This window comes from Vicia villosa, unplaced genomic scaffold, assembly GCF_029867415.1.
Source record: "Vicia villosa cultivar HV-30 ecotype Madison, WI unplaced genomic scaffold, Vvil1.0 ctg.001205F_1_1, whole genome shotgun sequence".
NCBI lineage: Eukaryota > Viridiplantae > Streptophyta > Magnoliopsida > Fabales > Fabaceae > Vicia > Vicia villosa.
In genome coordinates this window covers 434,998-449,275 of record NW_026705535.1, presented here as the reverse complement: position 1 = coordinate 449,275, position 14,278 = coordinate 434,998, and the positions used below count along the sequence as shown (strand labels likewise).

General features: G+C 33.7%; 2 protein-coding genes across 3 annotated transcripts; one reads left to right on the top strand and one right to left on the bottom strand.

Annotated features, from left to right (window-relative positions):
* Positions 1-512: 512 nt before the first annotated feature.
* On the top strand, positions 513-3,537 carry LOC131634016 (DNA replication complex GINS protein SLD5-like). Its single transcript, XM_058904683.1, has 6 exons — positions 513-998; positions 1,095-1,217; positions 2,196-2,278; positions 2,392-2,501; positions 2,869-2,959; positions 3,044-3,537. The coding sequence occupies exons 1-6, from the start codon at positions 816-818 to the stop codon at positions 3,138-3,140; spliced, it is 687 nt and encodes a 228-aa protein (XP_058760666.1). The 5' UTR covers positions 513-815; the 3' UTR covers positions 3,141-3,537.
* A 1,480-nt stretch (positions 3,538-5,017) lies between these two features.
* On the bottom strand, positions 5,018-12,540 carry LOC131634015 (suppressor of mec-8 and unc-52 protein homolog 2-like). 2 transcript variants are annotated; one of them, XM_058904681.1, is made up of 11 exons: positions 12,311-12,540; positions 12,033-12,184; positions 11,841-11,890; positions 9,913-10,024; positions 9,748-9,796; positions 9,531-9,620; positions 7,684-7,752; positions 7,473-7,596; positions 6,753-7,111; positions 5,615-5,998; positions 5,018-5,469 (listed from the first exon to the last, which is right to left on the bottom strand). In XM_058904681.1, exons 1-11 carry the CDS (start codon positions 12,524-12,526, stop codon positions 5,194-5,196), a joined length of 1,881 nt encoding a protein of 626 aa, XP_058760664.1. In that variant the 5' UTR covers positions 12,527-12,540; the 3' UTR covers positions 5,018-5,193. The 2 variants fall into 2 exon arrangements, with proteins under 2 accessions (XP_058760664.1, XP_058760665.1); XM_058904682.1 differs by having other exon boundaries at positions 12,033-12,170; positions 12,311-12,501.
* Positions 12,541-14,278: the final 1,738 nt, after the last annotated feature.

Sequence of the window (14,278 nt, the reverse complement as noted above, 5' to 3'; positions counted from 1 at the left end):
AAATTCAAAACGTTAGATGTGGCTGTGTGCAATTGAATTTGGAAAGATAATAAATTAATTATAAAAATTTAAAACTTAAGTTAAATATGCGGTTTGGTTCGGTTCCGTTCGGTTTCGTGAAATAAAAACCGCAAACCAAACCAAACCGTGCGGTTCAGTCCAAAAACCATCCAAAATCATCCAAACCAAATGCGGTTTTTTGCGGTTTCGGTTTGGATTGGTTCGATTTGCGGTTTTGCTTTTGGATTGGTTCGGATACGATCACCCCTAACATCTATAGATATGTCAAATTATTTTGCTGGCAGAAATATATTTTATTATATCAGAATTATAAATTTTAACTGCATCCCCAAAATTGAGGCCTCCATTTTTCTGAGGCCATGGGCCTGCTTGCCCTGATCCAGGGTCGGCCCTATATATATATATATATATATATATATATATATATATATATATATATATATATATATATATATATATATATATTTATATAGATTGTCAATAAAAAATTCAGATGGCAGTTTAACGAGTTGATGCTAGTCTCTCACTGAGTCACACGCTTTTTTCCTCTTCATTCATAGCTTTTCTTCTTTTCATTTATTTGAAAATAATAAAACACTCCAAAAACAGTCTCTATACAAAAACCTAAATCCGCTGAATCCTTCTGCTCCTCGTATCAAAAAACAAAATCTCTAACATCGAGTGCGCTAAATCCTTGGATGTTGCGATTTTCTCATAAATTTTTTTACTTTTCTAGTTTCTACTGAGAAGGTTCAAGTTTGTGTTTTTTTCATTTCCATTCTAAATTCTAATCAATGGCTTCAAGATCCGTGGAAGGAGACCAATCAACGCAAGCTGAAGATGATTACAATGCCATGCTTTCAACCACTGATGTTGAACTTCTCAAACGAGCTTGGCGTAATGAGAAGGCAGCACCAGAGATTCTTCCTTTTCAATCGGATTTGATTGCACGTGTCAGAGAACAAATTGAATTGATGGTAACATCTCAAACCCTATTGCGTTTTTTGTTTTTGTTCTGAAAATTGGGAGTTTGTTCTTCTGATTTGATTCTTATTGGGTGTTGTTTTGTGCAGGAAGAGACTGTGGAGGAAAAATCTAGTGTTGGGACTGACCCTCTTTCGGTGTCTCTGTATCAAATGGATTTGGATAGAACCCTGTTTCTGTTAAGGTCATATCTTCGTATTCGTATCTTGAAGGTAAACAGCCATAAACTCAAACAAGTAATTCAGAAAAATGAACCAATAATTTGTTGTTGTACTTGTACACTCGAATATTAGCAGTGACCTTATTTAGTTGGTATGTTAGTTGTTATGTTAATCGAAGTCGGAGTATTAGCAGTGACCTTACTGAGTTAGTATATTAGTTGTTATGTTAACCGTAGTTGGAGTATTAGCAGTGACCTTACTCGGTTAGTATATTAGTTGTTATGTTAACCGAAGTTGGAGTATTAGCAGTGACCTTAACTTGGTTAGTATATTAGTTGTTATGTTAATTGAAGTTGGAGTATTAGCAATGACCTTAACTCGGATAGTATATTGGTTGTTATGTTAACCGAAGTTGGACTTTGGTTCAGTGTAGTCAAGATTGAGTGCTGGATCGTAGGATTGTAAAATCTTTCGTGCTAAGGATGCCTGAGAGTCCTGCGATCAGAGAAAGATCGTTTTCGTCATTGGTACGGTCAAGATCAAGCTTTTTGAAGCACGGTTGTAAAAAAAACATGCTGGGGCTTTTTTTAGGCATGTATAATAATTTTCATGTTTTTGCTTATATATGAAATTACCATTTTCCCTTCGGTAAGATCTTATGTGTCGTGCTAACGATCCGAGTTTTATGATCTTTCACAAGCCGGACAATCCTACTTAAGATCTCGTGCTTGACTACATTGCTCCGGTGTTTTAACTCCTTTAACATTTTGCTCAAACCAGTGGAACCACCCAATAGCAGTGGCCTTATTGATCTTAAACTAGATTGAATTTCTAATTTTTTGTATCTCATCTATTTTGCGAGATAATGTTTACTACAACCTTAGTTTCTACCTGTATCATAGATTTTATATGAATAAGGAACACATTAGTTGCTGAAATATTTGAATACTGATCAAGATGTGAGTCACCTATTGTTGTATATCCTAGATTGCATTTCGGTCAATTTTAATAACCACATTTATATTGCAGATTGAAAAGTACATGTTCCACATCCGGAAAACTGATGAACTTTGGAACAGGCTTTCTAAGGATGAGAAATTTTTCACCGAAAGGTAAGGCTGTTCAATTTGTTTTAACAAGAAATTTTTTCGGACTTTTAATTTGTTTTAAAAGGTAGTAGCAAAGTAGGATTCTTGTGGTTCTTAATCTAGTTTTCTGGTTGTAGGTGCACAGATGACTTAAAGAAACATCTGGAGGAGAGTGTTCTATCAAAACTGCCTGAAAATTATCAGTCTCATGAGAGGCAATCCATAATTAGCGAAGAGGATGACATGAGTAATTTTCCATTCTTGTTTGTCAATGTCATTTTTGGTTTTGATATTTTGTTATTTCTTATCAACCATTCTGTCTGTCTAGGACTCGATGTATTCAAATTTGATTTGCCTAAACTGAAATCAGTCCGTTATAAAAAAATTATTGTTAGCATTTTGACAAGTAATATGATAGATTTTGGAATGATTAGATTGAATGACTTGAAATCAGAGTCCGAGGATCATTTCTGTAGTACCTTTTCTCAACATTTTATGAACTTTATGCATGAAGCTGTTTTGTGAATTTGTAGCTTTGTTTGCTTATTTGACTTGAAATCGTTTTGCTAATGAAGCATCTGCTTTGACAAATAATTTGTTTTTGCATGTTTCAGTTCCAGAGCCGCGACTAGACACATTTGTTTTGTGTAGAAGTAAAGATTATCTCACAGGCATTCAGCTTGGAGACGGACCTGTTGATGACAGGCAATAATTCTCTTTTTCTTGCACGAGTTTATTCCGTCTTTTTAAGAAAATATAGAAAGCAGATTAATTTGATTGTTTTTACAGGTCAAAGCTGTTTGAAATGGAGGCTGGTGTCCTTTACTTTATATGTTACAAATCAATAAAGCCACTAGTAGAGAGTGGCAAAATTGAACTACTATGACCTCTTTACTACTCGTCGAAAAATAGCAACCTCTTAACTTGATAATGTTATATTTAGTTATGTTGTTTTATCATACTTTCTCTGTCCCAGATTATGTGATTCTAGAAGAAGAATAAAAACATTTGTACCACATACTATTTTGGTAATATTTTTCGAACTGGTGCATGAATGCTTCAATTCATCGCGCGGAGGATTCTTTATACTCTTTGAATATGAGGACACGAAACTGTTAGCTGCGGGTGATTAGAGCTCGTAGTGTCAGATAGATTAGTTCATTTTGTTGAGTTTTTTAGAGTTGGTTACTGAGTTGTTTAGTTTGGTTGTTAGAGCAGTTAGATACAAGAGTTTATTTCCTCTCTTCTTCCTTAAGCTAATGCACTTTTCTTCTTTTGCATCATTGGGTGGCATTTTTAAGATGGTATCAGACTTTTTTTAAGCTATGTTGTGCATCAATCTATCTTCATTAATGGCTCGCAATGCTACAAATCTTCCACCACCTCCTCATGTTATTCACCTATGGACCTTATTCAATGGTGGTAACTCCTGTTCTCACTCGCTCGAACTATCATGCTTGGCCTACATTCATGCTTAGTTACAAAGCTTGGACTCGATGCAATATGTTAATACATTTGTGAATCATAGTGGGAAGCTCCATTGCTCAGTGCATTTTATTTCTGGAAAAGTCACTTCATGTTCAAAATGAATTAAAGAAGTGTTTCTTTAATGGTGACTTTATCTCAATTGCAAATTGAAATCTATAGCCTTGAGCAATATTCTCTAATAATTTCGGAATTATTCACTTATTGAAGATACTTTGGGAATGATTTCACCCCTATCTTCTAATATTTGCAACAGTGTACACAAATGCATTTATTCATGGTGAGCTGCAAGAAGTTTACGTAACAATTCTACAAGAGCAACTCATTACAAACCAAATTAGGTTTGCAAACTACTATTGTTACTCTATGGTCTAAAGCAAACAAGCAAGAAATGGCATCAGAAACTTGCAGGCATTCTTAGCAAGCAAGAGTACGAACAGTCAAATACATATCACTATCTTTTCACTCTACAACAAGGCTCGAAGTTCACCATACTTCTAGTGTATGTGGATGATACAATTCTTGCGAGAAATTCCTTAGAAGAGTTTGAGAGAATCAAAGGAATTATGGATAATGATTTCAAAATAAAAAACTTGGGAAAGATGAGATATATTTTTGACATTGAAGTAGCACATACCAAAGTTTGAATTTCAATATGTCAAAAGATATAATTAATGTAGACATAGACATGATCTGGTCAAAACTAGCATCTACTCCCCTTAACCTATTAGGAGTATTTACGGTGCGGTTTGAGCGGTTCTATTAGAGATATTCGTGGTGTGGTTTGAGTGGTTCTATTAGAGGTATTCACGATGCTGTTTGAGCGGTTTTGACATAAAAAATTATGCAAACCGCAAGGGAAAAAATTGCAATTTGATTTGGTTCCATTGACTTTTAGAAATAAAATCGAACCGAACCAAACCAATGTGATTTGATTCGGTTTAACATAACTTTGCAGTACTTTTATCATTTGCTTCTAGTGGGCTACAGTGATTGATGTATTTACTTAAAGTCACTAGTTTTTTATTGTGATGAACACATTGCAGCTAATTCAATTTTTAATGAAAGAACAAAATATTTAAAAATAGATCATCATTTTTCAGGAAAAATATTCACAGTAATTACTCAAATTGATCCCTATTCCACCCAGTCTCACCTAGCAGATTTCTTCACAAAAACATTCAAGGTTTTCAACACATTCACATTTATCATGCTTCAGCTTGTGGGAGGTTGTTAAATAAGACACGAGATGAGAAAGAATTGACGTTAGACACCCAGTAGATATTAATGCCAATTATTTTCATTTTATGAACATGACAAAAAAGCCTGAACAAGGTTACTACTTTCTACAGATGGGAAAAATAGAAAAATATCAATAAATACAATCTTAAGATATAAATTGAAAATCTTCATCTCATTCTATAAATATTACAGTACAGTCTAGTGAACAGGACTCATACTCGAAGCTTCTTTCCGGGGGTGGGCTCATCTTCATACTGGCCAGCCTCACCATTCCCTTCCTTATCCATCTTCTTTCTTGAAAGTATCTTGTTGATCTTGTGCAAATCATTGTTGAGTTTCTGGTCCTTGTTTTGCTTACGTGTTTTCCGACCATCTTGCATCTTCACACCAAACTGGAATGCAGCTTTTGGCATTGCTTCCTTCTGCTCATTGTAAGTGGCCCATTCCTCTTCGGTTTCAAAGTCCCATCTATGAAGACGGCCCTTTGCCTGTCCAGACAGAGCACATTTCAATATTGGATCTTTCAACACATTGTTTGGTTATAAGCAAGCTTACCAAAATTATTAATTTTCTCAAATAGTTATTTCAAGATAAATACAAGTATCAATGACAAGATATATCAATGTTACTTACCCTTCCTCCCATATCCATTTTAGACAAGTCAGCTTCCTCGTCACTGTCCACTACCTCGCGGTTATATTCTTGATACCCAGGGTAACATTCAGAGTAACTCTCTGAGATGAAGTTGGGATCTTTCTCACGAGCATCTTGCTCCCTCAGCTGCTGAAGTCTCTGGTCATCTCGTTTAAACACTGATCCTAAACCTCGGTCCTTTTCTTCTTGAGTCATAAAGCGTGGATCTTGTGGAACATTTAAATCTGCTTGGACATCATAAGTCTGCATATTTTGCTGAAGATATTGATCAGGGTAAGCCAGTTGTTCAGCATACTGGTACTCCTGCCATTCTCCTTGGTAGCCACCAACCATGGCTTGTGTTTGCATTACATCATATCCATTCTAAGACCAGACAATGAAATGAAAAAAGATAGGAAATTAATACACCATCAAACATAATTCAAGTAGAATAAATCTTATGAAAGAGAGAGAAGTATAAATAGTATAATTAATTTCTGAATAGTTCTTGACTTCATATAAAATTTGGCTTATTAAACTATAGTCCCTACAACCATGCTGTCATTACCAAAACCATGCCATTAAGATGGTTAGTTTCACAATTCACAATAGGTGAGACTAATATATGTATAAGATATATACTCAGTGCAAGACTTACACAAGATGAAATAGTAGCAGAAGAGAATGGTGATGTTTATGAAGGGAGCTGTGCTAAAGATAGTAAGTAATCTAATGAAGGTAGGGATGATATGATAACATGGGTGAAGTTCACAACAGTTACATATTAGTGTAAGAGAAATGTAGGACTAGACAATGGATTTGAAAATGTGGGAGGTAGTCGCATGAAAACAGGTTTTGAAAAGGAAAAAACTTGTGATGACAATGTCTACAAAACTTTAGTGACATTTTGTTCTCATCATGAAAAGTAAAATCTCATGATAATGTGTGAGTAGGTGCTGAAGATGATGCCCATGAAGAAAATGGTAATTAAGGATATCCAATATCCATACTAAAAAATTTTGTTCCATCAGCATAGACAATGTGTATGCTATATTCGTAACAGGAGTAGGGAAATTTTTCCAATAATGTTGCAGAGTAAACCAGCAATCCAAAATCAAAATACATGGCATCAACTTACCGTTTCTTGCCACCCTTGATCCATCATAGAAGGTGGGACAGGGCCATAAACAGGTTCAGTGAAATATTGAGGTCTTTCTTTGTTTCTAGGAGATTCTTCCATGTCCTCAGAGACAGGACTTGGGGGAGCAGGTATCTCATAGTTAACACCTTCACCAACAAAAATGTCATCATCTTCATCTCTAGCAACAGCTGCAACAGCTGGACCTTGATTCTCCCTTGAAATAATAGGATTTTTCTTCAAGGGGGGTGGAGGTGGAAGGATAGATTCTCTTTCTGTTTGATTCTTTGCCCCCACACCTTCAACCTTTGTCAGCTTATCCTCTTTGTCATATCCATTACCGACAGCCAAAAATTTCCCTGGGTAATAAGAGAGTATGGGGAATTTATTAACCATTAATTCTTTTTTTTAAGTAAAGTGCATATAAGATAGGATATAATGAATGTTATCATTCATTATTTCACTCTTACTTCTTTAACATTGAAAAGAAACGAGGTAGGTGTTTCACATCATTGATCTATGCCACTAAAACTAATCAAAAGCTTTTCACCCCACATAAAAAAATAGTCATCACAAACCATTATAATCTTCTAGGAAAACTAACAATAATGCACCTAACAGAAACATGCTTTTGAGTAAAACTATACGAGTTCAATATTAACATGCATACGTCTAGAAGATAATAACCATAATTCCCAAATAATCTTCTTATATCAATACCTTTAGTATCTTTTTCCTTTTTCTTCTTCTTTAGGACCTTCCCAGAAGAACCGAGACGGAGGTATGACATGATTTTAGCAATGCGATCTAGAACAGATCCATCAACATTAACTGTAACCATTTCCTATCCCATATAAAAGCGAAGTATATCAGGAAAATGCAAGTATAGACAAGTTGTGTAACATAAGAGAGTAAATTCATGATTACAAACCTCGGGCACTGGACAATCAGCTTTACTACGGTGCAAAGTTGTTGGAATATCATGATGGTATCCACCTTCCTATCAGATTAAACATAAGTTAAGTCAGAAAATAGATTTCAGAGAATTTAAAAAGAAAAAAAAGTAGAAAGATTATAAAAAGATTGGATCCACCAGTCTACAAACACGAGGTTTTTACCCTGAACCTCGCAAATGATCTTTCTTGTCATTACTTTGAGTATTATAATGTTAAGGTCTCACTGAGATGGCAATGCGTAGGGTACTGTAATACTCATCCCCATACCCTCATTAGAAAAATATACGTACCTGCTGAATACCTAAGTGCTTGTACTCATACCCATTACTTGCATTTAAACTATAATAATAAATCAACAAATAACCCACTAAAAACAAAATCAATAAATGACAAACTATCATTAGAACTCGAATAAAACACCATTCAAAAATCTTCAAAGAAGTGGTTCGGTGGTATTGATTGGGAGTTGGGACAATGAATAAGTACTCTGAAGGAGGTCTAGAAATTAACCAATAACAGTAAGTCTATAAAAAAGACCATTCAAATATCATCAAATTGAAATCAAAATATTTTACTTACTTAAAACATCCAAACCAACAAATATCCAAAATATTCCAATAATAGCAGATACTCATAAGGTCTTTTCTTGATATATTACCATAGATCCATATAGAGTCTTGTACAAATTTCAATGTTTATGCAAATGGTTGTTCCATCGGATCTTCTATCTGCCATATGCATGTTGCAATAATTGCATATAGCTTTTTCTTAATTCACTATTTTTTTTTGAGGTTCGGTGGAAGAAGAGCTATTTTGAAATTCCTTTGTTTGAATCAATCCACAAGGATTTTTCAAGTAGATTTTTTGCTGTTTGGGTTACGGAACAATATTACTTGAGAAGACGAACAAATGAAGAGGCAGATTCGGGAAGACAAAAACTAGTGTGTTTGGCCTAGGTTCAGGATGTGTGGAACAGCTAAATCATCAAAGATGTAACATAATTGAGATTATGAGTGCATCTCTTAGTTAACCTGATTTATAACTTACAACTATTTAGCTATTTTAGCGTTGTGTTTAGATTGAGATTATAACTACATATCTGTGAACACAGCAAAATAAAGGCACAAAATGAGGTACAAGAAAATGCCTATGCCATCAGATTTAGGTACAGAGAGATAAGCAAAAAGATTGTATTGATATGATATCAACTACACAATAAAAAAAAAAAAATTAGAACTAGTTGATATTTTATTGAATAATTTCAATTGATCATATAATAAGTTCTGAATTTATATGAAACTGTGTGTTAGATGTGCTCATATTCTTACTCATAATGCAGGGTTTTACCCTACATACCCTCCTCATCATGGATATCTTTTGTGGGTACCTAACAGGTCCAATATCCATTGCAATGTTTTATGCACATCCCATTCAAAACAAAGACAGATGAAATATGTACTACTACTAGCCACTAGTTAAAATATCAAGTCGTATGATCATGGGATGGATTTTTAAATTAAGTCACGTGACTTGATGGTTTAATCTTTGAGCCTTCTTTGTCCATATAAATATAGTCAATATTCACTTCTCTCATTTCTCAAATAATTATAAGATTACGTTTCTACACACAAACAAGAGCATTTGAGGGCACCTGTAAATTGCACATGGCCAAATGTTTCGTATCTTGGACTTGGAGCACAAGTATACACACATACAGCTGCGAGACTGACTATACATGCTAATTCTATGATACTAAAAGAGTATAGCAATCATATGTTCCTATAAAACACTAGAGCCTTGTCAGCAAAATGGAAATGCTCACCATATTATAAATGAATGTCATTCGACCGGGAAGGAACATCTCATTCGTCTTGCTAATGCTCTGAGGCTTGACAATCCATTGATAAACTGACTGAAACAAAGATTAAAAGAATCACGACCAACGAGTGACAAGAATTCTCAAACTAGTAGCTTCAATCTCCACTTAAATTGTAAAATGATTCTCCAGTTCCTTTTCTATACAAATCAAAAAAAAGAACCTTAGCAGTTGCTGTGCGAATCGACACTTGCTGGTCTTCCTTGGGTACTCTGTCAGAAAAAAACAAAAACATAGCAATTTTTACTTAAGACAAATTTTAAAGGACAACAGAATGCTATAATCAACAGCAGTACAACCACATAGCTACAACTACTGGCTCAATCACCTGGGTTTCCCGTCCCCATCATCCCCGGCATCTGGCTTCTTAATCTCACTCCTTACTTTGTTTAGTAAAGCATAATCCAAACCTTTAACCAAATGTGTATGCTCCACATCACCTGAACAATATAATTAAAGCAAACAAGATAAGTTATTAACATAAGAGATTCGGTTAGGACTTAAATTTTTAGTTACATCAAAAATCTTTGCATGTATTGATTCCACAATCATGCTGGTGATAATAGAGACAAACACTATCATAAAGCAAGCATGTCAAAATGTAATAAAAAACATAAGAATATAAACCTGAATAAGAAAAAATGATTAGAATATGTAGCATAGGGAATTCTAAATTCCAAGTCAACCTATTCACGCGATATTAGGATCTACAATATCTGGAAATTAGAGATCACAACGGTTTAGGTTTACCATTATATTTATGCCTATGTGCATTACAAAGCTAGTCTCAAGCCCTCTCCTAAAAATAAGGAGGGTGGTGTTAGACAATTAACAAACAACATAAAACTTTGTTGAGACTTTATGGAACCTATCAGTGATGCTTAACAAAGAGGTACAGAATTGCTAGTTTCAAGGTGAAAATTGGAGAATGTACTATTTTGTAAGTATCATGGTTTAGGTATCTTGGGTCTAATTCACAAAATAACAAAGAAATAGAAGAAACCAATCACAAGATCCAACCAGAGTAGATGAAATGGAAGATCGCTTAGGGGTAACATTTGGATAGAAAAGCACCACTCAGAACTTAGGGGATGATATTATCGCACAACTACAAGATTGGCAATATTGTACGAGAATGAATGTTGGGTAGTAAAGAGCCTATGAAAAAGGAAGCTTAGTGGTGGACAAATAAAAATATTACAATGGATAAAGTGGTCACACAAAGCAAGATAAGAGTAGGAACAAAAACAATAGAGGAAAAGTAGGGGTAGCTCCCTTTGTATAAAAGATGGTAGAGACCCTGTAAGATGGCTTGGGTATTTGTGGATGACAAGAGAAATTAGAAGATAGTGCAGTAACTAGGGATAAAAGGGGACTATAGACAAAATCATTATGAGAGCATTGCAGTTAAATAATCTATTATAAATTATTTGCGATAAAGAATGACAACTTTGCTTGATTCATGTAGTCAAACACATCTAGTGAGAAAAGATTTCAATTTTTGTAGTTGAACAATAGTCATGTTGAATGCACCAAAGTAATAAGCCCTCCCAGAAACAAATCTTTTATAACAATATGTGCATGCAGAAGAGTCCTAAACCGTCAATAGTTAGCCAAAAGAGGGAAAAAACAAACATTTAGATAATTTGTCAATTATGGATCAAAGACAAAGATCGGTTAGTTCCAATTTCACTGCGTGCAGTGCAATACCGCTGCTACTGCTGCGATTTGACAAGTGACAACACCTTGTAGTTGTACTAAACTGGGTATCACATAACAATAATGCCGCAGAACAATACCACAACAACAACCAAGTCTTATCCCACTAAGTGGTGTCGGCTACACGGAGCAACTTTCGTCATAATATTCTATCCAGGGTCATGGTTCTATCCAAATCGTTAATCTTGAGATCGTTCCTAATTACTTATATTATAATCTTTCTACATCTTCCTCTTCCTCTAACTGTTTGACTTCTCTCAATATGATCTACTCTCCTTACCACAGAATCTAAAGGTCTTCTCTCTACATGTCCAAACCACCCAAGTCTATATTCCACCATCTTCTCTACTATAGGCGCTGCTCCAACACTCTAATATTTTTATTTCTAATCCTATCCTGTCTAGTCTTATCACTCATCCAACACAACATCCACAACAAGTGTCGCAATTTGACAACACTACTTTTAGAATAACTATTTCTTTGCAAACCAAGACCGCTATTGCTCAATGTAGAACAAAATAAAAGTAAAATACGAACCTCCGAGGTACTTGCTCTTCTCAATAGATAATTTATGCGCATCAGACGACCTATTAAACATTATCACCATTAGAAAAGACCAACCAACCATTGATCCAACGTGAGCAATAACAGAAACTGTTTTTTTTTTTTTGTGCTGCATGCTTTGATTAAAAAAATACGAATTGAGAAATAACGTGGTGGAAATCTTACGTAATATCAACAGTACCAGGAGGAGCAACAGCATGAAAGCCAAGTTCAGTTTGTTCATAATCAGGATTTTGATCTTCTCTACGTTCTTTAGCTCGATCTCTGTATTTCGGCAATTCTGGTTCTTCTGGTTTCTCTTCCCTGTACAAATTCCACTATCATAAACAAAACATGTAATAATTAACCATACAACATTTCACAATAAGCACTTTACTATCTGCACCCCCTCCATCAAAAATTAAGATTTCGAGAGAAAAAAATTGAGATTTCAGAAAACTTACTTGCGGCGAACTGGTTTGTCTTTGTGATTTTTCTTCGATGCAGTCATGTTGGAAACTCGATTGAAAGTGTTGTGAATGAAGTTTGAAGATGTTTATGGCGGAAAGTTTTGAGTGCGAGATTGGATTTTTCGATTGAGGTTGTTTCTGGTTTAGGGTTCTGCGAGGGAACGAGAGAAGAAAGGTTGGGAGCCACGTCGGCCACTGGTGAATGAACATGGATTATGGATTGAAGTTACGGAAATACCCTTCAAATGCAAAAAAAAAAAACAGCAAAATCTTAAATCACTTTTTTGATCGAATGGTTTTTTTCTTTATATTATTGAAAATAGATTTTTCAAAATTGTTTCTAAAAATATTAAAAGTTTTTTTATATCTGTTTTTTTCTAAAATGAAATATTTATTTTGACATTCTACAACATAAATACACATTATTAAGACCAAAATTTCAATTTTTTCAAAAAGTTGTATTTCAAAAATGATTTTTATAAAAATCTATTTGAAATAGCTTCAAAATTAAGTAATTTTTTTAAATTTTGATATTCAATTTTAAGACCTAAAATCATATTTTAAGACTAACTATCCAAACCAAATTTTCAATTGAAGCTTTTAAAAAAAATTCTTTATAAATTTTTTTATACAAAATTTTGTAACACTATAAAAATCATTTTTATTAAAAACCAAAACAAACGGGCCCATAATAGGGACGGACATGGGTTACATCCACCCACAAAACCCTAACAAACGATAAATAAATTTGTCACCTCGACAGTGACACTCCCAAAAATATATGAAAAGACTAAAATAATTTTGTTCAAAGTCCTATTAAAAATTTTGAAATTTTCTGAGCAATACCAAAAATTTCAATCATATATTGGAAATTTAAAAATAAGTGAAATTTTTATCGAAAATTTTGAATTTTTCAGAGATTTTACCATAAATTTTGAAATTTCTAGTTGATTTTACCGGAAATTTTGAAATTTCTGGGAGATTTTACCTACAATTTCAAATTTTCCAGGATTTTACCATAAATTTTGAAATTTTTAGAACTAGTTGCAACTTACAGGAAATTCCAAATGAACTATCAGAAATTTTATATATGCCAAAAATTTTAATATTGTACCAAAAATTTTCGTTCAAATTTTTTTTTCTCATTTCACCAAGGACATTTTTGGATTAATGAAAAATAGGGGTGTCAGGTATAATTTGGGGGTGGTAGGGCAATTGTCTGAACAAACCCGCCCAAAAAATACAAAAAACGGGTTGGATCGAATAATTGTGTGGATATGGATTTAAAAATAAAAAACATATCAAAAAATTTGGTTTCGGGTAAAACCTTACCCAAATTCAAAAAACTCATTGATCCACTAATCAAACATATATTATTATAATTAGAATAATTTTGATGAATATTAACTTGATTGTTGCAATTTTAATCTCTTAACATTTATATTTTAGTGAATCGTGACTTTAACTAATTGTGAATGTTTCACTCTTTGATTATTTTGATGTTAATACAACTTTATGTCATGCAACTTTAAATTGTTGCTAGCATTTCAAGATAATTTTTATTGGTTGATGCTATCATTTATTATTTTATGATGCTAAAAGATAGTAAAATTAATTTATCTAATTTTTTTAAGAAAATAAAAATGTTGATTAATTTTTATAAAAAAAATATGATGACTCATCATTTAGTCATTGAATATTTATAACAGAAAAATTATTTGGGCAACCCACTACCCAAACCAACACAAAATTCAATGTGTTTGCCCAAACCGACCCATTGGTGTAATAGGTGGTTATTTTACCTCACCCAAACCGGAGTGTCCTATATGGATTGAATATTGGGTTTGGCCAAACTCAACCCAAACTGATTGTAATCTTTACATCGGACTAAAATTTATCATGTTAGTTTATATATTCATTTTAATTAATACTCACATGCAATGTTTTAAAAATTGAATTGGT